The sequence below is a fragment of the Parus major genome, chromosome 4, assembly GCF_001522545.3.
Source record: "Parus major isolate Abel chromosome 4, Parus_major1.1, whole genome shotgun sequence".
Classification (NCBI taxonomy): Eukaryota; Metazoa; Chordata; class Aves; order Passeriformes; family Paridae; genus Parus; species Parus major.
The window spans coordinates 10192727-10217721 of NC_031771.1; the positions used below are offsets into that span (position 1 = coordinate 10192727).

General features: G+C 40.1%; 1 protein-coding gene across 2 annotated transcripts in view; it reads left to right on the plus strand.

Moving 5' to 3' along the window:
* Positions 1–6: 6 nt before the first annotated feature.
* CDS1 (CDP-diacylglycerol synthase 1) overlaps positions 7–24995 on the plus strand; it is a 29294-nt gene continuing 4305 nt past the window's right edge. The window contains exons 1-11 of one of the 2 annotated variants that reach the window (XM_033513781.1): positions 7–72; positions 8236–8363; positions 11350–11446; positions 14645–14742; positions 15038–15177; positions 16732–16790; positions 19092–19174; positions 20673–20760; positions 21793–21861; positions 22773–22925; positions 23519–23638. In XM_033513781.1, the coding sequence (XP_033369672.1) occupies positions 11390–11446; positions 14645–14742; positions 15038–15177; positions 16732–16790; positions 19092–19174; positions 20673–20760; positions 21793–21861; positions 22773–22925; positions 23519–23638 (867 nt within the window). In that variant the 5' untranslated portion in view covers positions 7–72; positions 8236–8363; positions 11350–11389. Of the gene's footprint in view, positions 73–5073; positions 5175–8235; positions 8364–11349; positions 11447–14644; positions 14743–15037; positions 15178–16731; positions 16791–19091; positions 19175–20672; positions 20761–21792; positions 21862–22772; positions 22926–23518; positions 23639–24995 lie in introns of those variants that run through there. The other variant, XM_033513780.1, reaches the window with a different exon arrangement.

Sequence of the window (24995 nt, forward strand, 5' to 3'; positions counted from 1 at the left end):
CGGAGGGCGGCTGCCGAGCAGGAGGAAGAGGAGGAGGAGGAGGAGGCGGCGGCGGAGGCGGGTAGCGACAAGGTGAGGACGCGCGGGGGCGGTGGCGGCACCGCCGGCTTTTGGGTCAGGGGGGCAGCGCTGCCTCCCCCCACGGGCCGGGACCGCGCGTGGGGCTCCGCTCCTGGCTCCGGCATCGGGGACCCTCCCGGTGCCTCTCGGGCTGTAACGCGGCCGCGCTCTCGGGTGGCGACAGTAGAGAGAGGGCCAGGTGACAAGTTAGGGGCTGTGGGCCCACGCGTGTTTTACCTCCTTGCCATTCTCCCGTGGCGAGACCGAAATGGGAGCGGCCGCGCTCCCTCTGGGCCCGCAGCGAAAGCTGAGCGCCGTAGCTGCGTGTCGTGTCTCACCCCTTGAGGAGGAAGCTGATGGCGTGGTGTTACCCCAGCCGCTCCCTCACACCCCTCACTCCTTCCCGCCCGGTGGGATGGGGAGGAGAGTCGGGGAAAATGTAAAATTCTTTGGTTGAGGTAAGAACACCTTAATAATTGAGATGAAAAAGTAATATTAATGAAAAGGAAGATGACGAAAAGGCATATAAAAGCCAAGGAAGTGCCAGTGGTGCAGAATACAGTTGTTTCACCACCTGCCCAACAACGAGCAGCAATCAGCCTTTCTCAGCCAATACCCCTCAAGAGAGCCTTTGGCCAGGTCATATCAGCTGCTCTGGCCATGCTTCCTCCTTCTTGTGCTTCTTGTGCACGTCTTCACTGTCAGAGCCCGGGAAACAGAAAAGTCCTTGACTTGGGCCAAGCACTGCTCAGCAAAGCCAACACATCAGTGTGTTATCAATATTATTCTCCTGCTAAATCCAAAACACTAACACTGTTAGCACCTACTAGGAAGAAAATTAACTCTATCCCAGATGAAACTAGGACATCGGCCCAGGCAGAGAGAACACTCCAGTGTGGTTGGGCCAGACCAGTAGCACTGGAACTAACTCAGAACAGTGATCTGCTCCATTTAAAGGCTGTGTCAGCATTTCCCCAGCAGCTCTTTCTGCTTTATGGCCTGTTAAGTGATAGGCATTCACCTCTGGCCTGGAAAGGACTTACAGTATGACATTTCTGCTAAGGCAAGAGGTTTTTGAAATACTAAGTCTGTGCATCAGGTTCATTACAGTGGCAAAACAGCCACAGTGCTGTTCTTTTGTGCTGTGGAGTTAAGGCTTATCTCTACAAAAGCTAAGCACATCACCACATCACAATTGCTAATCGTCTGAATAAAATGAAAGAGAAGGTCTCATTTGGGTAACTGGAATTGAAGTTTTAAAAAGAGCTTTCTGATTACTAAATTGAGGTAGCAATACTTGTGTTTTGACTTGAATCGGTAACTGCTTAAATTTGCATGGATGTTGATGCTGCCGAGTGTGTTGTCTGCCTTAAGCATTGTGGCAAGGAACTGGAACGTGGAACTAAAGACTTTTTATTCCTTGTTTTGGTTGCTTTAACTCAAAGCCAATGAACTTGCAAATTTGTAGTGCTGTGCTGTACTGAGGGTTGTGATCACATAAGATAGCGTTTAGACTATAGCTGTGCACAATATTCCTCTGTAGATGAGAACTAACTTTTAAACATAATTTCTTGTCACAGTGTGCTCTAAAAGCTGTTTTTCTGTGGAGATACTCTGGTTTGCTTTATTTTGCAGAGTAAGTTTATTTCTGAGATGTGAAGTGAGCTGCCTTCAAAGAATTGTTGCTGTTCAAAGCCTCTGCTACCCAGACCTCCAAAGAGTGCCCCTAATCTTGGTTTACCTGTGTGATTTTCAGAGAGGAAAATGCTGTTCTTACTTTTAGGCCTACTGTGGTTTTGCTCTAGCTGCTTGACAGCCTAGTGTTTCATCCCAGTTTGGATGGTGTTGAGCAGACAGGAGGCTGGTGCTATGTATGCAGCCAGGATGCTGGTTACAGATGAATTTCAATGTGCATTCATTTGTGTTCGCTTGAGCAACAGATAAGGAAAGCCTTTTCCACTGCACGAGAGACACAAGAGACAATCTCTTGTGTCTAAGAGACATGGATTACTTGTGGGACCCTCTGTGTTCCCACTGGAGTTGTTTCACCTATCTGCAATGTGCCCAGCACTGGTGACCTTTAGAGTGGCTCACAAGTGACAGTAAGGATAGATTTTACATGTTAAGCTGGCTTTAGTGCCATTGGCAGCTGTAGAAATAAACTGGTATTTTGTACTGAGGTTTCAATCAGTGGGTCACAGTTTGGGGATCTCTTTTGAATATGAGCACGCACACAATGTCTGCTGTAGGTGATTTGATGAGCAGCATCTGGTCATCAGGATTCACAGGTGTTGCATTATACAGCTTCCTAGATGGTTATCACTCTGCTCTCTCTTGCCTGGGCTTTACAACAAGTGGATACTTTTATTGTCCTCTGGCTATTTTTAGATGACCTTTTTGGTGTGGTGATCCTGTATTTGGACTCAAAACTAGTTCTTTGGTTGATAAGTCATGATGAAGAGGGCTTGCACTGCTTTCTAGAATGCAGCTCAGGAATGTCTCCATCTTCATCACTTGTAATGAAGGAGAAAACTTTTCTTCCTTTGGATCATATATGCTTCATTCTGCTTCTTCTCTTGTTGGCCCAAACCAAGCCTTCCAGATATGTAAAGGCAACATGCACCTTTTTTTGCCCAAGTAGAGAAGCCCTTTGTGTTTGTTGAAGAGCTCCAAAAACACTAAATACATCTGAAAGTTTTTCTGTACTCTACTTTGAGCACTGTTTTCAATGTGCTATCTGGTACTTTCCATGTTACACCATGTCCATAGATGCTCATTTCCTACTGAATTTAAGTGAAGCTCTTGGGGTTATTTTCCTCATTTGCATGCCTTTTTGTCACTAATTGGAAACAACTATTTCTGTATTGATGTAGTTTCAAAGGAAATTCCTTGGTTTTGTATGAAGGAATGCGATATACCCTTTGTGAAAGCTTGAAGTTCCCAAGCTCTGCAAGTCTTGGTGTCTCCAGTTGCTCACTAGCTTGTTGAGCTTGTGACAATTTGCAAAATTGCTGTGAACTTGCCTTTGCCTTGAAGGGCTCTGCAATTTTTTCACAAGTTTGTTGTTTTCTTTGTATTGTCCTGTGGCATGCAGGAGTGATTTTTTTTGGTTGTCACTTTCTTACTTCCTGCTGCTTGCCCTGGCTGCTCTTTTCCTAAGAACCTTTGGTCAAAGTGCCTTCATAAATACTTCGTGAGCACTGGGAGAAAGAGGAATGTCTTGGCGTTCAGATACTTAATATGTGTAAATCAATTAAAGATTTACAGGCTGATCTGCATGTGTTCATGATTCTTTTAAAATTTCAACTGTTTGCATTTTTTGTTAAAAAACTAATAGTGCTTTCAAATGCTTCCAAAACAATTAGTGTATCCTGGAAAAGATCATACAGTTATTCCTCTTTGTACTGCACAGAGTTGTCACAGTAGGATAGAGAAGGGGAAGTGTGATCGTATTGCATTGCTGGCTGTTAATTATTTGTAACTATATCAAGCTTGGAATCACTGAATGGTGCTTCTCTTGTGGTATTGAAAAAGTGCTTTCTGTTCTATTTGGGAGAGCCCTTCCAGGGAATCAATTGTCAGATAAGTTGCTCAGACCTGTGGAGCTCAGTTTGGCACTTGGACCTTTGATGTCCAAAACCTCACAAACCTGCTGGTAGATAAATGAAATTCCTAATTGCAATATAGCTTATTTGGGTCTGTCTGTCTGCCATGGATCACTTATTCACTTCATTGGGATTACTTCTCTTGGACTGCCTCAAAAATTGATTTAATTTTCACAGAGAACTCTGACCTCTATGATTTCTGCTACAAGAATGGTAATAATAGTAAGGGCAGAATATTTCAACAACTCTGTTTTCTTGGAAATAGTGGTGAATTAGTACTAATGCAGAGAGCTAAGGGTCTGTAGTTTCCAGTCATTGATTCAGTATGTGCAGGTCTCTCACCTGTGTTTCTGCATATGTCAGGCTTTAATAGTTTGGAAAAAAAAGCTTTCATTATTCAGGATCTTCTGATACTTTGATATCTTGGCTTCAGAGGAAGGTATCAGGGTACACCTAATTAAATACTCTACAATGTGTTCTAACTGAACTATTGACTTTACTATGGAACTTGTGAGAGTGACTGCAGAAAGTTCAAAGATGGAGGAGAAAACTTCCTTCGAGTAACAGACTTCTAAAATGACAATTACTGAACTCTTTTGCTTGCTAACTTTTTCACATAAGTTGTTGGACAATGGCTTCATTTTTTCAGTTGCTCTTCATGGAGATATTACATTCTCAAAGAACATATTTGCTGTCTATTTAGGAGTTCCTTATGGTGTCCTGGAAAAATGCCGTACAAGAGGAGCATTGCAAGTGCCTTTGTAACCAGAATAATTCTGGTGCGTGGTTTGCTTGGCATGTATTAATTGTAGTGGAGGGCGTGTGGTACAAAACAGCAATTCAGAAGTGTGTGGCCTTTTAGATGATGAAAGATGGAGATGTCTATTTTTTTCTCCGTGACACATGGCTGTATTTCATGAGCTGTTGCAAAATAGTTGTCAAGCAGAAATCCACATGGAAGTTTAATTTATGGCAAGATGTCACATGTTCTAAATTCCTGTTATGGAAGCTCAAGCTCTTGACTGGCCGAGTTTCCCCCTTTTTATGGCCAAGTACTTGTGGTCCTGTACAGAAGATTTATAGCACAAGGGTGAAAGTCTTGTCTTTTGAGAATACCAAACTTAAGCCATCTACTCCTTACAGATACTTTTGGTGTGAATCAAGCAGGCAGGAGTAGCTCTCTGTGTATAAATGGTTCTGTCACCTGCAGTTTGAAAACTCTAGGAAAAAATCCAAACACCTTGGATAAAACACTCAATTTGGAGTTGGTGTTCCTAGTTCCTAGGCACTTAGGACAGTACAACCTGTGCTGGTTTCAATTAACCTTTGAAAACCTCATAAATACCTGCTGACAATGTGGAACCCACAACATTTCCCACGCACCTTCACAGGTCCTTGATGTTACTGTGTACTAAGCTTGGCCACATCTCAAATCTGAAGAGCAGGAGGAAGGGCTGCTGGGGTTTGTGCTGATCTCCAAAACTGCTTCTACAAAGTCAAGCTGCAGTAGTAAGGCTCAGTTTGGTTTTTTCGGGGGTTTCTCTTTTTTTGGGGTTGTTTTTGGGGTTTTTGTGGTTTTTTGTTGGTTTTTTTTTGTTGGTTTTTTTGGGGGTTGTTGTTTTTGGTTTTTTGGTGGGTTTTTTTGAGTGTGTTTATTACTAGTTAACTTAGTGTTTCCCACCATAATGTTTGTTGCTATTTGTGGGATCTTTATAATCAGTCATGTAAAATAATTTGGAAAATGATTAGCAAGAAAGTCTCATCCCCCAGTGATGGGGTTCTAAGCACTTAAAGATGCAGAAGATAATTAATTAGTTTTTAGTGAGCAATGTCCTCTTTGGCACCTGACTTTACAAATTAAATGCCTTATTCAAGAAATTGTTGTGGCTGTGATAGCAATTAACTGGAAAATAAAGCATTTGTGGTAATTTTTGAGGTATCTTGCATAGGGAAATTGAAAACAGCTGAGGTGTTGATTCCCACTGGTTATTTTAGTAATGTGAAAAATTGCACCAAGTTTTAAACAACTTGCAGGTTGCACCAGCCAAACTCCCATGAGCTACTGAAAATCACATTAGATAAACACAGACTCCTACTTCAGGCTGGTTAGATACTCTGAAGAAAGCTGTGCACTTGTGAGTTCAGATGTTAGAAGTAGCAAATTTAAAATATTGAAAAATAATGAGGTGCTTATAAGTGATAGTTTAAGTATGTTAAAGATCAGAGGGACAAAAGTATTGTCCCTCTGAAAAAAAGATATTTTTTTTTCTTTTAATTGTTTAAGCACAATCATTTTCTACAACACCAAAGTGGAATAAAAAAGTTGGGGGATATTCTTAGTTCTGCGTGCTTAGACAAGAGAACATCTCTGCCATCTGCAAGCAGGGATTAATATTAAAGACGCTAAGTCATGGTCTTAGGGCCAGGATTACTGCCCGTCATCTGTGCAGTGAGTAGCGTTTCCTAGGACTGTACAGACAGCTTGCTGCACTCCAGAGCAGCCCTTGGAACACGGCTTTGGGAGAGAGCTGTCATCCTCCCAATTGCATCTATGGTTCATTTCCTAGGCTATGGTACAACACTGTGAGAAACATCTCTGAATAGCAGGGTTGTGAGTGTGCTAGTTTTTCATTTATTTATGTGCTTTTTCAGGTGTTCTACAGACTTTCTGAAGTCTGGACCGCAGCTTATTTGCTCTTGTTACTTGTATTAATTATAGGGAGAGTCTGCCTAATAATTATTCATCTGTGGAGTTTCAAGGTCTGGGGAAACATTGATCGCCTTTTTGAAAGAAGTAAATGGTGCAAAATCGAGAATTTCATCTTGGGCACGTGTGTGGTGTATCAAATGAATGAGAAAAGCCCAGGCCTAACTTAAAAAAAGATGATTTACCCACTTGCCTTGTGCATGTGTACAGTGCCAGCTCACTGTCTCAGGCTCTAAAAGGTTAAGAGCACCGTCTAAGTGGAAAGGTTGATGTTTTCCCCTCGGATCAGTGTCCCTGGAGAGTCTGGGGAGGGTCCCAGGTTGGATCCTGCCTGCAGCACCCTGGTCAGCTCCTGACCCCTGGCCCCTCCATGGCCACCTCTGCCCAACCGTGGGCTCGGCCTCGGCTTTGGGCCACCAACTTTGGAAAACCTTATCTTCTGCCCCGTATTGTTTGCAGAGGCCAGGCTCTGGGACAGAGGTTACACCCAAGTGCACTTGCAGGGAAAAGGCAATGGATTAGAGACAGAGTAACAACGCTGGGCTTTGGTGGAATGGCTGGGGGTGTAGGCACCTAAATTCTGTGGTGTCTTGTAGGGGGGGAGAAAGAGGTGATATATCTCTGCTGGCTTAGAAAAAGTGACAAAAATACTCAGAACAAGGGAAGAAAATAATATTGTTAAGGAAAAGTAGGAAAGAAAAGCAGAAATTTCTGATTAATGGAAATAGAGGAGAGTGGAAATAGAGAAGAAAGAACTGAGACGAGGAAGTTGGAAAAAGAGGGGGATGGAGAAATAGCAGTGGAGAAGTTTTAAGGCACAGTTACTTAGCAGTCCCCAGAACTGTTAAGAGCTGATGAACTTGAGGCAGCAGGGCAGGCTGGAAGCTGTTTGAGATTGTAAGAAGGTGAGGTGAGTCAGGGAGGTCAGGAGGAAGTTCATGTCTCAAGAGAGCCAGACACTGAGCTAGAGATTGCTCTCTGCATTACTGCTGTGCCAGAGCTGAGTGCTGATTTCCAGCTCCCTGCTCACTGCTGGAGCCATGGTGTTTGCAACTTTAGAACAAGTGAAGTCACCCTTAGTGTTGGCTTTAACTGAGGGAAAAATAGTCCTGACAGTGTGCTCTGAGAGTTGGTGACAATTTGTACCAAAATATGTAGTGCCTGTTTTGCATTCAGGTTAAGCACACAGTCTGTCTACATGACATCTTCTCTAGCAGTCCTCAGCAAATACTGAAGGAAAACTTGTAGTGTTGCAGTCACACACAAAATTATTTTAAGTAATACTGTGTCCATGGGACACTTGGTCCCTTCACAGCTTGGTGTTGGATTGTTCTTTTCAAGCCTGAGGGTTCAAGTCCTACCATGTATAAAACTGCCAGCAACCTCTTCTCATTGTAAAGGGACTGTTTTTTCATGCATTACTTTTTTTTTTTCTTCTTCTTAATGTGACATTAAACCTTCCCCTTATTCCATAGAAGGGTAGTTTGAGATGTAGACTAGGGAACACGTTAGAGGCTTGGGGATTTCTGCCAAACTCCCATAATCTGTCAGCTGGAGTATCTCTGAAAACATATATCCATGAAAAAGTGATGCCCAGAATGGGAAGTTTCTTGAATACAGCAGGTAATGTCACAACATCCAAGTACAGGCCTTCCTGTAAACATTTACTGGCATACATTGGTCTCCTACAACATCTACAGTTTCACTAGTTACACCATTGTTGTCTTTAAGAAGGTAATGCAGATATTATCACTTCCTAAAGTAATGTTTGACTCAGAATACTGCTGACTGACAAAATAGCTGATAATCTTTCATTTTGTATTGAGTTTTCTGATAGTTTTATTTTTTCTTTTTTTGTGATAGGAAGTGGATTTGGAAGAAAGGCTTCATGAGTTGGACCTTAGAAGTGATTCGGATATTCCTGATGTTCCTCCACCAACAGACAGCACTCCAGAAATCCTCAAGAAGGCTTTGTCAGGCTTGTCTGCCAGGTACAGTGAGCTCTCAAATTTAATTTCAGTTGAGTTGGTGGCTAAAATTTGTACCAATTATATTGCAGTTTTAGGTCTTACAAATTGTACTGCGGTTTTAAGTTTCATATGGTAGATGTGAAAGGGATAAATTGTTTCTGGATATTATTGATTTATTTATGCTTTGATAGTCCCTTGAGTGGAATGGTTTTTTTGCATACACCTGTATTTACCCATTGTATGCTTTTCTAAGTAAACACAATTTACATAAACATCTACTGAGTCTGAGCATTGCCATAACACGGGCTAAAGAATTTGAATTACAGAATGATTATTTCTGGAGGTTGCTATAAACTGATTTCCTACCTCCAAGATTGAGAGGGGGATTGGTTTATGAATGAAAAGGTGTGTAAATTCTCAAGATAAGATTTGCTAGATTTTTGTGATATTTCCACTTCTAAATAATTTACTGTCCAGTTAAATACATCATAGCTGATAATTCCATACTTTTTAAAGCGATGCTTATTTTTTTCCTGCTGTTTCTTTTCAAACGTAGGTTTCTACCTCCAGCCTCCCTGGAGCTTGATGGCCAACAAATGTGGGGGGATGTGTATGTGCACAGATAGACAGATAATTGTGTGGACCTGCATATTCATGAAAGCTGTTGGATAAAGTTCCTTGTATAATTTTTTATGCAGTCTCTTTACAACACCTCATCAGCCAAACCCTTTTGGGACAAGCAAGTTGCATTATGTTTTTTTTTACTAATGCAATAAAAGAGCATTTAGCTGATAGATACCAAAAAACTACCTACTAAAATGAATATGGATGTCATATATGCATTATGCCCAGAATAACAAATCAAGCAATATACAGTGTATATTTTAGAAGCAACTTAGGTCTTGCAAGAGTTGAAAGAAGGATCTCTAATCCAGACTATAATTAAAAGCTTCCAAATCCTTGTAAAAAAGCTGGTCTCCTGTAGATATCTCCAATAGCACCATGAAATGAGTTTTTTTGCCTTGCTCATTTTCTGATCTGTTGTCTGTTTCTGTTATGTCCATGACCTATAAGAAGCTGTCATGTTTTGGGTTTTAAAAAGCCTGTGTCTAAACTGCACCAGCTGTGAGCAGAATGTGATATTCTGCATTGCTATCATACTGCAAGGAGCGTCTGTTTCAGAGTTCTGTCATTGTGTTAAATGTGGAAGTCTTGAGTCTCCCAATCTGACTTGTTCCAAAGGGTGTGGTGATATCTCAAAGCCTGCAACTAAGAGGTGCAGGTGAACCTTTCCTGTTTCATGTGCTTGAAATTCTTTATTGGAGTGTTTGCAAAAAGGTGTACAAAGGGTGCTTTGAACGAAAAATTAAATTCTTGGTGTTTTATGAGTGTTAGAGTTGAAATCACCTGCCAGTTCAGTAGCCAGCAGTCCCAGCAGAGCCCTTGTCATCATGTGCAACATGAGTTGCACTGTAACTCTCAGAAATATGGATACTCCTTGTAATTGACCTTTGAATGAAATAGTATCTATAACTTTCTAGCAGAGTGCTAGGATACAATAAATTCGTCACGTCTGGAGCTTCTTGTCTTACTGAAGTTGTCCTTTCAGTGGTGTGCTTGTCAACACCCCCAAGACACGGTGTGGTATTTTAACATTGTTCATAAAGGAAGCTGAAGCCTTCTGGAGGAGGCTTGCTTACTATGGATGTGGCACCAGGTCCAAGCTGCTACTGTGTATCCCGCATATAGAGCAACATAAAACATGTTGTGATAAAGCCTCTTCTGCCTCTCTTCTGATACTTAAGGCAAATCCAGCGGCAGCTGCCATTAACCTGCTAATGAGTCACATCTTAGAAAATCAAATTACTGTAGTTGAAGTTTACATTAGAACTGGAGTCTGATTCAAAACTAACACTGAATCAGATATATCTCCTGATGAAACAGTGAAACACAAGACTGATGCAAAGCAAAACATAAGAAAGAATGTCTTTGGGCTTTGTAGGGGGCTTTGTGTTTAGCAGTAACTTGTGATTAGTTGCTTCAGCAGACACTTAAAGAAAATGGCCTCAAATTGTGACAAAGGACGTTTAGGTTGGATGTTACAAAAATTTAATTTAGGGAAAAGGTTTGGAATTAAACCTTTAGAGAGGTTTAGTTTAGCAAAGAGGTCAAGCATTGGAACAAGTTGCCTGGGGAACTGGTGCAATCACCATCCCTGGAGGTATTTAAGAGATATGCAGATGTGGCAGTCAGGGACATGATTTAGTGGTGGACTTGGCAGTCCTAGGCTAACAGTTGGCCTTCATGATCTTAGAAGTTTTTCCAGCTTAAATGATTCTATAATTCTGTAGTAACAGAATCTTTGATCCAGTTTTCCTTAGGTATCCACTCCTGCAAAGGTCTACAAGGACAAAAGAGTACAGCTAGTTTGACCCATCAACCCCACTGTCACATATTCTCCTCTGCTGGTTCCAGTGCTCACAAGAGCACAGGGCTGCTTCCAAGAGATAACCCTCTACCTGGCAAAAGACCTGCTTTGCTGCTGTAGAAAGTTGGTGGTCACTTGTTCAGAGGTTTTGTTGTGTGTCTGTTACTCCTCAAAGAATCATTTGCTTTTTACCTGGCAGCCCTGCTTTCCCATGCCAGTCTTTGCATGGCTGGGTCCCCGTCAGTCTTGCAGCTGAGGTGATGCTTTTGGAGGGTCCAAAATATATTTTCTGATGTATTTTCCCAGCAGCTGCAGTGTGGGGTTGTACCAGTTCATTGCAAATGACATTTGGCAGGGTTGAGGCAGCACAGGGGAAGAAGAAAGGTGTCTAATTTCCTTTACTGTGCATCCTGTTTAGTTGGACAGTTGCTTGATTCTGTGTTTCTTGCTATGCATTGATTAAACATGAAAATTTCTGCTATTCCCACTGTTTCTAACACAGTTTTATCCTAGTTATCAGAGGAAGTGGAATTTATTTTCATTTATAACTGCTTGCTTTTTATTTTTATTTTTTAATAGATGGAAAAATTGGTGGATTCGTGGAATTCTCTCCCTAGCTATGATTTCTGGTTTTTTTCTGATTATATATCTGGGATCATTTATGCTGATGCTTCTGGTAAGTTTATTTAAAAGCATTTTTCTGTTCAAGAATTATTTGATCTCTTCATTCACTATGCCTAAGGTGAAAGAAAACTGCATTGACAATTCAGAACAATTGTTTTTTATTTCTGTAAATGTAAATATTTTTGAAAAACACTTGAGGGATTCAAAACTGAACCTTAGAGATGAAGGACTTCTTATATAGTGTAATTACTTTATCTTTTTTTTAGGAATTAAAGTAACTCCAAGAAGCTGAATTATTTTTGCCTTACTTAACTACTATCATCAGTTTTATTGACTAGTTTGTATCACCTACTGTTGCACATTGAAGTTCCTTTTAAAAACAAAACAAAGAGAAATCAGACCAAAACCAACTCAACAAAAACCCCAGACCCGCTAACAACAGCAAAAATCTTAAAAAAACAAAAATTAAGAGACAGATATAATTTTGAGAGTAAGGAAAGCAGGCAGCCCTGGCCTCCTGTCTGCAACTGGCACTGAAAGGCTTTCCTCAGACATGCTCCTTTAGTTCCACATTTCTCTATGGGGCTTCATTGTGGCCTTGCATTTATCTGTAGATTAGAGCTAAATCCCTTTCTGAGGTACAAAGTGCATTTTTAGGTCATGAAGTAAAATTCTGATGAAGATAACAACAAAGAGAAAGTTATAATATTCTTCATACATAGGAAGTCAGCCTTTAGTGCTTCTTTGCACCATTTTAATCACTGGTATTTTTATGGAATGATGGTTTAACTATATTTTCGAGTCTTGGCAAGGAACAGACAGGAATTTAGCTTTTAATGCACTGAAATTGGTCCTTCTAGGTAACTGCTTCAATTTCTGACTCTGTTTGTTCAAGTATCAAAATTATCTTACTTTTTTCTTGGCCTCCTATGAGGCAATTTTAGGATTGTATTCCTATAAACATTTAGGTTGGAAAACGCCTTTAAAATACTTGAGTTGAACTGTTAACCAAGCATTGCCAAGTCCACCACTAAACAACGTCCCCAAGTCTCCCATCTACCCATCCTTTAAATATCTGCAGGGATGGTGACTCAACCACTGCCCTGGACAACATCTTGCAGTGCTTGACAGACTTTTTGGTGATGAAATTTTTGTTAATATCCAGTCTAAACCTCTGCTTCCATCTAAACTGAGGCCATTTTCTTTCACTTGTTACTCAGAAGAGATGAACCAGCTCAGGGGACAGGGTAACCAGCTCAACACCTGGTCTAACCATTAAAAAGGCAAAGAAAACATTAATCCTTTTCCTCATTCTTTGTCACTGTGTTTCCTCCTGCATCCAACGAAGGATGGAGCTTCTCCTTAGCCCCACTTTTGCTTCTGGTGTACTTATAGGTGTGGTTTTTATTGTCTTTTATGGCAGTAGCAGGATTAAGTTCTTGTTGGGCTTTGGCCCTTCTGCTTTTCTTCCTGCATAACCTCACAACATCCCTGTAGTCATTCTGAGTCACCTGCCCCTTCTTCCGAAGGTCATAAAATCTAGTGTCTTGAGAGACTGGAATGCTGTTTCACCAGCATTATGGTCTGCATTACAGTTTCTACACCTGAATTAGTCTGGTTAATATTTCCTGTTTTCAGATGAATGACATAACAAACTACTAATTCATTGTCTCTTCCATGGAGGATTTTCTTTTTGTGTGTGTGAAGAAACAACAAAAAGAGCAGTTTTAAAGTGCAGGTTTCTGTAAAGAGATTTTTTTTTTCCCCCTGCAATCCTTCCTTTAGTAGTCTGTTACATTTGAGAATTATGGTTATGAACAAAAAGGAGAACTAATTAATTTGCAGGGTCATTTTGTGTATTCATGGTATACTGTGAGATTGCAATCATGGGCAAGTTGTTAAGACATGAACCAAAAAGTAATTGAAGTTAGTATATAATTGTAATAGAGTTCTTCTTTTGTGCCATAAAGCAAAAAGTCCGTCTTCTAATATAATGAGCTTGTAATTAAGTTTATATTTCAGACTACATAAAAAGGAGAATGGAGGGAAAAAACAGTCTTGTTCATGAAATATTTAATTTGACTGGAATAAAATAGCTTGTATTTAAACAACTGTTGTCATATTAAAACCAAATCTCAGTGCTAGGACTGAAAATGCCCAGAGAATTGTGGGAAGAGTAATCCAGTGAGGTTTGGAGGACAAGGCCTGAGACTGCTCTAAAGAGCTGGGATGTATGTTCTGCATTTGCTGGCTACTTGGGTAACAGCCTTCCATGGCTTGGACCCTGTTGCCCTTTTCCACTGTAAGGTGCAATCCTGTAATGTTGCTCTCACCTGTAGCATTTAAGTTTTATAAGGCTGGCCAAGCAGAAGAAAGAGCACAAGGTAAGGGGAGCTTCAAAATTGACTCACTGAGGTTGTGTAAGACTTTGTGTTCACACGTTGAGCAGGATGAAATGCATTGATGAGTGCAGGCAGTAACGGGGGAGCTGCAAAGCCTGCTGTGTTGAGACGCGCCAGCCGCGTGGGCAGGTTCTTGCTCCAGCCCCTGCATGGGATTGCATCTGACAATTCCATGTCTGGGTAGGGTGATGTGCTCAGAGACTGTGGATTGCACAGAAGTGGCAGAGCCCTTTGAAGCCCAAAGGCATTACAGGACATACTGCCCGAGTCAGGCTGGCAATGCAGGGGAAGCAGTGAGGTCAGCGAAACAAAATGAAGGCCTAGGAGGGTGTGACATTCAGACCTGGGTTAGATGACCTTTGCCTCTAATCATAAATGCTAATTACCCTCAAGGAGATGCTTGCAAGTGAAAGACCTGGGTGTCTAAGCTGTGTTGCACAGCTAGTTCTTTTTCCATTGGGCCCAGAAAATATTTCTAGAATTAAATGTAAAGATAAAATTTAGCCAAAAGAAATAGGAGAGCTTTCTTTACAGGAAGTGCTTCTGACCTGCTGCTCTCAAACTGTTTTAATGCAGAAAGGTGAGGAGGCTTCCCTTGTTTCATGAGTATATTCTTGAAGCTAATACAATGTGGGGTTTCTTTCCTTCATGTACAGTGGTTTGGAGATTTTTTTTTTTAAAGTTTTAGATGGAGCTTAGTTTTTACTTGGATTTGCTGTGAAGCTGTTTTCTGAGTGGAATTTTACCCCAGAATAATGTCTTCCCTTAATTCAGGCTGAAGTACTCTTTACTGCCTGTAAGAAACAACTGCAGCATATTTACAGAGTTTTTTACTTCTCTTATTTTAGGTCTTAAGCATCCAAGTGAAGTGTTATCATGAAATCATTACTATTGGTTACAGAGTCTACCACTCGTATGATTTACCATGGTTTAGATCTCTCAGCTGGTGAGTAGCAAGCTAAAATATCAATAAGCCAGGATGTGAAATTGAAATCATCTTGCTCTCCTGTTGTGGTGGAATGACAGCTTTGTGGGTCATGTGCAGACATAAAACCTGACATCAGTCTCTAATACAGAATTTTCTAGTTGTGTTCCCCCTGTGAGCTTGGACAAATAAGTTGGCCTTTTATTACTTATTTTTTTAACTTGTTATAAATAAATCAGTGTTTGTTTTGTTTTTAAGAATTGCATTTAATATATATTGTTTTAATAAAATAACTGTTAGCTGTTGCATATTGCAGGTACTTTTTGCTGTGTGTGAACTACTTCTTTTATGGAGAGACTGTAGCCGATTACTTTGCTACATTTGTGCAAAGAAGAGAACAGCTCCAATTCCTCATTCGTTACCACAGGTTTATATCTTTTGCACTCTATTTAACAGGTAAGTGCAGGAAATCACAAAAATGAAAGAACTTTGTGCTGCTTTTTCTTATTTAATTAAAAATATATTTAACTGCTCCCCATCTTTATGCACTTCCAGTTTCTTTTTCCTCTTAATGCTTGAGGAAATTAGGTGTTTGCAGTTACATTTTTCCTGTGAAAAGATGAGTACAAATTTTGCATTCACTGAGAAGAAGAAAGCATCCTAAATAAGGAGATGATCTTGAGAGAGTTGAGATAATAGTGCTCAAAAGAGGTTGGCAAGCATTAATTTGGATTGCTGAAGACCTGGTGCTATTTTGGCAGACTGTAGAGATAACTTCTGTGTGTAATTGCTGTACTGGGTTGATTCTTCACTGTGCAAATGTTCTCCTAGGTCTCCAGTAATAGGTTTTACTAACATATATTTTTAACTGATTAGTCAAAATGCCTGAGTCTTAATTTTGTCTGCAAGATATTCAGATACTTACCTCATGGAAAAATTTCCTCCATGTCCAAATAAAAAAAATTTAAAAGCCTTTTTTCTAGAAGGAAGAGACACAAGTTGGCATTCTTGTGCGGTATAGCGTTGTGAACACGTAAATGTTTTTTTCAGCAATGCAGTTTAGCATAAAATTAAATCAGCTGAAGACTCAGATTGGATTAAGGGACAGGAGCCTACTGTGCTGCAAATACTTCTGAAGTGTAAGAAATCTGATCTTTGTGACGATCGGAAAGTTTTTCTATTGTTTTGTTTGTTTGTTTTTGTCCTAAATAAAAATTCTGCTCAGTGCTTAGATCACAAACTTGAAACTAGCTTTGCAGAACTTGACCTTTTGCACCTGACTTTGGCTTGGGGAAACTAACTTAAATTAGCCTTGTGAGCCTCACAAGGCTAAAACAGCCTTGTGAGCTGGTGAGGGGAGACGTGACACAAGCCAAGCATGAGCAAAAGAAGGAGGCAGAGCATAGCAAAGCCCCTGGACATTGGGGTTGTGGGGTCACTTAGGGGCTATCCCCCAGTTTCAGAGTCTTTTGAGGCCCTCTGGCCCCTTGTTGGTGCAGGAAGTTGCCATAGGAGGGAAGAGGTGCTCAATTAGCCACCCAGAAAATTCTTTTTGGTCAGCTGTGCCTCACACTTGCATTGCATGCAGCCATGTGCCTGTCTGGGGGAAAGGGGAAATCTGGTCTTTTCCTTTCATTTATTTCTGTTAATTATTCAAAACTAATTTGTTGACCTGGCTCTTGAGTGGTTTTTAAAAGTGATGATTTCCTTTGCTAAAAACTGATGTCCAAAATGGGACCTTGTATGTACTTAGATGGATGTTCCTTACTATTGGTTTACTGTTGATATTCTTTACTGATGTTAGCTAAATCTGTCTTAACTAAGTCATAATCCTGTATGAGAATAACTCTATATGTACTTTTAACTGAATATAGGCCAACACTTGTAGCAGCAGAGGGATTAAAAACTGCTTCAAAGGAAGATAATTACTGGTATATCACAGTGTCATTAAATTAAATTCAGTGTCATTAAATGTGAGGTGGTACAAACCACACTTTCTTTATTTTACAGGATTCTGCATGTTTGTTTTGAGTTTAGTGAAGAAACATTATCGTCTGCAGTTTTACATGGTATGTATTATCCAATTTTCTGTGGTCATTCATATCATGAATGTCACTAGAAACAGTCATACCCATATGCTCATAAAATAGTTCAGAAGAGGGGTGTGGAAAATGTGCTTAAATTGAGAGTAACATGAAATCAAATCATGCTGGACTGTATCTGTTCACCTTCTGGATGATGATGGTGATAGTTATTATTATTATTACTATATCCCAGGATGTGGCCTCTCAGTGAGTACAAGCTGTCCTTGGTGAGGCCTTGTGCATGTCCAACATGATATGTTTCCCTTAGTGATAGGCTGATATGAAAGAGGTTGCTGGAGAAGGGGCATGCAACCCCCTGCCAGGTCTGAAGCCAAACAGTTCAGCATTGTGTGGAAAGTGGTTCTTGTGACTCAAGTGTTGCTTTCTAGAGGCTCCACTGAAGTACCATGAGGGAAACTTGATCTTAACCCCTGCGTGGAATATTTATTCTGTGACACTTCACAGCTGTTCTGGTCTTCTGCTCTGCAGTGTCTCAATAGATCATTGATGTATTAAAAGAAAACAGAATTCTCATCTCTCATACCCACCTAATAATCAGCATAGTAGCTAAGCAACAGCTTGAACTTTTTTTTTATGTGTATCATATACTTTGAAAACTTATTCAGTAATATTAGAGGTTAAAACCAAAGCAAATAAAACACCCAAAACACCCCACTGACAATACCCCACTTCTATATAAGAGTGATTAGAAATCACAAGGAAACAGCAGTGCAGTACAGCTCCTGTCTTGAAAGAACTTTAGTAATCAGGCATTGCACAGTTTAAAGATTTCCTAAAGCTTTGGGAATGTGGTTAACCCTGCTGTTCCTGCACTGCTTTAGGTAGCCTGTGCCTCAGGCTCTAACATTTACCACTGAGGATCCCCACTTCTAGACTAGGACTTAATTAAGCCTTATAATAACATGTAAAAAAATCTTTTACTCAAAATAATGTACCCTGTTTGTAGGAAAGCTTACCTGACAGCGAGATGCAGCTCTTCTAGGAGGTATAGTCTTTATCTTCTAATCTGCAAAAAAAACCCTTCTCATCTTCAGATTGGCACAACCTAAATATAGTAACTTGCCATGATTTTTTTCCTTTTTCCCTTTCTGGAAAGAAAGTGAAATTGTGTAGTGTCAGTCACATGACTTGGTGTCTGCTCAGAAAACACTAAAATGTGACTAGCCAGGAATTGCAACAAAACAGAGCAAAGCCACCTATACTGTGTGGCCACACAGTGCTTAGGAAGAAAAGGAGAGTCTATCCCATCCCTGAAGTGTCCAAAGCCAGGCTGGATGGGGCCCTGAGCAACCTGGTCTAGTGAAAGGTGTCCCTGCCTGTGGTGAGGGAGCTGGACCTGTGTGATCTTTAAGGTCCTTTCCAACCAAACTGTTCCATGATTCTAGTAGAGTAGGTGGTGTTCCAATGTCACTGGACAAATACTAAAAACTTTGCCGCAGAGCTGCGTTAATTAACCAGCAGGTAAAGTTTTCAGAAACCTTTTGTCATTTCTTGTGCCCTCCCTCCCCCACTTTAAGGCTTCTTGAGTAGTCTTATATGGAAGTAGAGTCTGGCTGCCATAGGTAAACACATGTGATTAGAGAATTAAAGAAGTAGGACATTTTGAGTATAAATAGCCCGGACACTTAGAGTGCTTAACTTTGGTGTATCATGTGAAAACTACCAGTTCTTGATTTAAAAGTGCCTGGAAAACAAAATCTATTGCAGAATCTTTACTCATAACCTACTTGGAAACCACTTTATTGTACACTGGCTCTACAGATTGAGCACCAAGTGCAAACAGTAGTACTGGACTAAATCACCATGCCCTTAAAAACAAGCACTTTATTTTTGTGTATCCTGGGAATTTTCATGTTTCATAAGAGTATTCTGAGAAAGATCCACATCTGTGTAACATGACTCTTTCATGAGTAGTTCATTGCCATTTTATTGTTACAGTTCTAACATGTCAGTTATATGTATATACAGAATATCACATTGCTTAAACTTCTTTGCTGCTTTCATGATGGAGGTGTATGTCTTATTAAATCAGATGTTAAAACTGCAGGTTAAAAAATTCTGGGTGGAGGTAAGTGATGAAGAGACCTGCTGAAGTTTCAGAACTTGCTTGAGAAAGCCAGCTCACTTGTGATATACTGTATGCACACATCTCTTGCATTATCACTTGAACTGGTCTTCTCGGGGAGCTCCTCAGATGTGCCAGGATTTATGGAGGTGTACGGGTCGGTGTTTTCACTAACTGTTGTGTTGTTGCATTGTTAACAGTTCGCATGGACTCATGTCACTTTGCTGATCACTGTAACTCAATCTCATCTTGTCATCCAAAATCTCTTTGAAGGCATGATCTGGTAAGGGGACAGTGATAAACTGATTTGTACCTCTATTGCACTGAAAGGTTGGTTCATTTGTGTAGATCTGGTTAGGGAATAATTGTGGGAACAGTTAAAGCAGCACAAATTATAGACGCATTAATGTCTAATAGAAAGGAGATCAGATTTTTGGGAATTGGGAGTGATGAGGTAAAGCGTGCAAGAGAGGAAGCAGAAACCTCTTTATCTAGACTGACAGACACAAGTCTGATAGTTTAGAACAACCACTTCATTTGCTTACAGAGGGAATAGGATCGATTGCATGCTAGGTCAAATAGTTTCCACATCATTTTGCTGAATAGATGAATATCCAGCAATTCTTTTGCAATTACTTGGGAGCTTTGGGTTGCTCAGAGCTATTGAAGTTAGACCATTTAATTTGAAATCCCCAATCTGGCCACGTTCCCTGCAGCCTGTCTTGTCCAAATAAATTCAGAATACTTAAAATATTTTAAGAGTTTTAATCTTGGTTGTGGTTGGGCAATCTTTGTGTCCCATTTTCAGTGATACATTAAATTTTGGCAATGCAGTTAAACTTGATTATGTAAAGCCACTCCTCAGAGAGAGGGTGTGTTTTCCTACCCCTCTACTTCTTCAGGGACAGAATTAATTTCAAGTTGAGAAAGAAGGAAGAAGCACATGGAAGATGTTTTGTGTTCTTCCAAGGACATAATGCTGTATGTTCTCCTCTTCCTGATATATGTACATCTGGAGAGATTATTGCAGACAAGGCATACTTAGATTTAGAAAGCCCAAGGTCTTTGAAAAAAGTTTCTATATACAAATTCTTTTTGTAGTGATTATGTTTATTTATCAAAAACTGAACCTAGTTGCTTTGCCAGCCTACTATTTCTTATTTCTGCTCTTGCTAGACAATTTGGCAGATGATCAAAAAATCTGATTTTAGTCTTATTTAGACTTATTAATACATTCCTGCTTTGAAAAGGAGGAAAAAAAGAGAGCCTAATAGACTTGAATAACAACTTCAGATGCACTCTGCATGCAAAGAACACTTAAAAAGCCTCTCCAAACTGAAAAGAGGGGGGAAAAGTATAAGGAAAACATTTTTTTTTTTTTTTTAATTTAGCTGTCATTTAAATTTTTGAAGTAATTTGCTTGTTTTTATGTTACCAAGAACATTAACATGTTTATGTATCTTGATTTCTTCTTACCTATGGTACTAGTCTTTAAACTTGATAGGAAAAAGCCAGCCTGTTCATGTTTTAAGCTCATGCACCAAAATAACACTTTAACTTGAACTAACATGAATCTGTTATGATATAGTTTGGCTGAAGACTAAAACCAGTATAGCTAAGTGTGGTGCTCATGGGGGAACAAGGCAAACACATTTTGGAACATAATTCCTTCTAAATACTGCAGAAAAAGTTCCCATAAAGAAATTCTACCCTTTCAATTTTTGTCCTATGTTTAGGTTCAGGCAGTTTTTCTTTGTGAATCTTTTAATGTCTTTCTCTAGGTTTCTGGTTCCAATTTCAAGTGTTATCTGCAATGACATTACTGCTTATATTTTTGGATTCTTCTTTGGCAGAACTCCATTAATTAAGGTAGGTGCTTAGGCACTTCCTCACTAACAAGCTTTTACAATTTATAGCAATTTTGTTACTTGTTCAAAAACATGTTAATGGAAAAAAATACTTTACTCTGCACTGCATGATTCACATCTTTGCTAAAGAAGCTGAAACTGACTATGCTGTTCCTGAAAGTTTGTATATGGGAAAGTGGGATTAATGTGATATTGGCATTACAGGATAATGCAGTTTGAGCCTATTGCATCATCATTTATAGTTGCATTGTTTTTGGATTTCAGATGCAGGTTTGGCTGCATACTTAGTGCACAGAAACTGTAATTTGAAATAAGCCACTAGGTCATATATATCTGCTTCTCTTGTTGACCGAGAAGGGCTCAAGCATTAATCTTCCTATTCTGGTAGAATATGCAAGACCCCACAGAAAGCCATAAATTCTTTTCATGATGTTGCCATGTTAACTTTTGGGGATTTTGTTGGTTCTGATACTAAAATGCTCTTAAATTGAAAATGTGATAGAATTTGGTGACAACTTGGCACACTGGTCTCTCTGGTTATTTTCTGTATTAGTTACCCAGTCTGTCTGCAGAAAGCTGGTATCTCCTGAGAAGCATTCCCAGCAGTGGTTGTGTCACACCCAGGTTCCTGGCACTATCTAAATGGGCACTTGCTTGTAGAGCTCTCCAACTGAGCTGAGGTGTGTTTGTGCAGGTCTCCCAGCCTTCTGCTTGAAGTGACTTCAGCTGCTTAATCTGGGTCAGATGCAGCCAGAGGCCAGCAGCAGCAGAGGGGATGGAAGCTCTCCTTTCCCTCAAACTGGCCAGTGGCACCAACCAAAGTGTGGCTTTTCCCTACCTTGCCTGGGATGGGTCATGGCCATACTCTTCTATTTATCACATTCGGTGGCTGCAGCTGCTGACATTCAGTATTTCACACAAACCTTTAAAAAACAAAGTAGGAGCTTAATTTTCACAAACAAGATCAAGAAATAGAGTAAAAAAGGGTGCAGTGATTTTACCGATGGACTAACATTATCTCTTTTGTGCCTAGCTCTCTCCCAAGAAGACCTGGGAAGGGTTCATTGGAGGTTTCTTTTCCACTGTTGTATTTGGATTTATTGTAAGTAACCACAGGACATCCCTAGAACCAAAGAACAGTTGTGTTTGGAAGGACAGCCTTTAAGATCATCTCATTACAAACCCCCTGCCATGGACAAGAACTCCTTCCACTACCCTAGATTGTTCAGAGCCCATCTGACTAACCTGAACATTTCAAGGCATGGGAATTTCCTTGTATAGATTCAGTCTTTGTATTTTGATGTGAAATAACCAAATTCATCACTAAATTTACCTCAGATTCCTGAAAGCCTCACAGTTAGGGTGGTTTTTTGCCTACAGAATTCTGCCAATTCATAACTGGCTGGAAAGGATAGGCAAGGTTAACCCTCTCCTGAATAGATTATATTGACCTTTTTTTGCTGTTTCTGTTCCAGTATCTGGAATAGTTTTATCTATTACTTGCATCCCTATTTTGGAATTGAATTTTATCAATAGCATTGTTTATGCTTTGTGAAGTAGTCCTTCTGTGTTGCATGCTTTATAATGACATTTCTCCTGGAATCTAATGACAAGCACAGGTGATAGTACCAGGATAAATAATTTGTCACCAAGGTCAGTAAAACTCATAATAGCCAAGCTTAGTAGAAGAGATACTCAAGTTTTAATGGACCGGTGAACTACAAAAAATTATGAGTGGATTACACTTTTGGATTTTCTAATGCAGAAGATAGAGTAGATACAAATCTGAGAGATGGAAAACAATTTGGGAAATCATCACTAAACTCATTGAACATCTGCCTTGTTGAGGCATTCTCTAGTTTAAGCAGGCTGATGTTTTTCCATTCTATGTCCCTTATTAGAAAGATTTTTATTACCCTGAGCTAGTGGTGATAAAGCCATTCATTAAAGCATGATTTTTGAGTGTAATAACAAATGTCTAATTCAAGAGTTCTTGTTTGTTTTGCTTTTCAGTTTTCCTATTTTTTGGCTCAACATCAGTACTTTGTCTGCCCTGTGGAATACAACAGTGAAACTAACAGATTTGTGACAGAGTGTGAACCTTCAGAGCTCTTCCAAATAAAGAAATACTCTGTGCCACCATTGCTTCAGGCTGTGTTGGGATGGGTAAGGAAAAAAACCCAGGCTTTGGTTTAAATTGAAATCATGCTTCCCAGCTTAAAAGGGTTCCCAAACCATTTTAGAAGGGTATGCTGGTAAAGCTTGGGGTGAAGAACTGATTCAATACCATAAGGCTCTCTGTTGCTCATATGAAGGATGTGGTCACACACTCAGAATCACTGCTGGAGTGACCCGAGGGAACGTGGCTGTGTTCTTGCAGCCTGCGTTCTCTTTGTGATGCACATGGATGCCACTTAAGCATTTTGCAGACTTATTTTTGAGGAGCAACCTTTGAAATTTTTGTGGGAAGTGAACAAAGGCTTGTTATGGCCTGAATTAGTGGCAAGCTGATGTAAAAACTGTAGAAGCTGTAGAACTTAATTCTCTTTTCAGCTACTGTGTAACTGCTGTTAGGATAGGAGTTTTATTCTCTTCACCACTCAGCCCCCTGTGTATTAGTGCCATTACTTCCACGCTGAGTGAAGAAGTTCTACCAGCAATAGTTACATGTAATGTACTCTCTAACCCTTGAAATATGTAAGCTAAAAATGCCTACAATTGAACATATTGAAACACAGTGTTAATTATTTTTTGTGTAGGAAACAGTGAATATGTACCCATTTCAGATGCACAGCTTTGCGCTGTCAACATTTGCCTCGTTAATTGGGCCATTTGGGGGATTCTTTGCCAGTGGATTTAAAAGAGCTTTCAAAATCAAGGTATGTAATGAATCCTGTAAGCCTCTAAATTTTGTTTTGGTTTTCTCTTTGGATTAGATAAATTGGTGGATTTAGGGGTGTTTGAAATCCTTCATTGTAGTTGTGTTTCTACTAAGTTGCAACAATGTTTTAGCTGTTTTTTAGTATCAGAGGCAGGACTTGGTTTTATCAGATCTGTGTGGGTGATACTCTTAAAACTTTGCATAGTCAGCATGTGACTTCAATGCTGGAAATCTTAAGAATAATTTGGTTACATAGTTTGGTCAATAATTACTCTTCCAAATCATTTCAGAAGTGGCTTAGACAAGCAAGATGTGAGATATTATACTTGACACGAAAGGCAATCTGTAGATGTTTCAGAAGTGCTGACAGTGGCTTACCCTTCAGATTTTGGCTGGCTGGTTTTTACCAGTGGTACAGGTGTCACAGGCGGATGCTGGTGTGTCAGGCTCACCAAAGCAGGAGATGTTTGGCTGTCTTTGCCAATACACTGCTGTCTTGTGCGTATTGGCAAATTATGTGACCTGCTAGCCCCTGTTTAGTGCAAGGTGTGCACTGTTGCTTGTGGCAATGCTGTCCTTGGCTGGTATGAAATGGCAGCAGGAGTATGGCGAGAGGGCAGCCCCAAATTTCTCCTGACCTTCTTTATGTCTTGGTAGGACTGCTGTAATTCTTATCCTGTTGTTACCTGGCATGTGCTTTGTACAGAAGTGTGTAAACATCTCTGTGCTGAGCTCCTGTACATGTGCTTGTACTTACCCCTCTTTCTCATGCTGGTCCCAGCAGCTTGACCAGCACTTTGCTGGCCACATCACTCTCGTACCTATAGGGCCACGCAGCAAAAGACTGTTTGAAGGAGTTTGGGATGAAAAAAAATGCTGCTGAAAAGCAGCACTTATTCTTAAAGTAGAACATAAAAAATTAGATTATTTTTAAAACTTCTGGGCCCCAAAGTGATGGGGTCTTAAGGACTGTTGGGAAGTCTGAGATATTGTGGAATTGCTGCTGAAGTCAGTGCACTCCATGCCTGCCCTGCACTGGGCAGGATGAGTTTAACTTGTCACCCCATGTGGCTGACAGCAAGGATGTCTGAAGGTATTTTGATTGATAAAGCTGTTATATAGACAAGATAGGTAACACAAAGGTAGTGTATGGAGCTTTGTTTGCGTCAGAAATATATTTTTTTTAAGAAGTGATCATTTTTTCACAGTGTTTTTTGATTCTGTTAGATAAATGTATATTGTTTACACATTTTATGGTCCGTGGTAGAAGGTAAAGCAAAAAAAGTATTAGAGGAGAACTAGGTTCTGCAGAGGCAAGGAACAGCAGCCAGCAGCTTAAGAGGTCTGCCATAAAA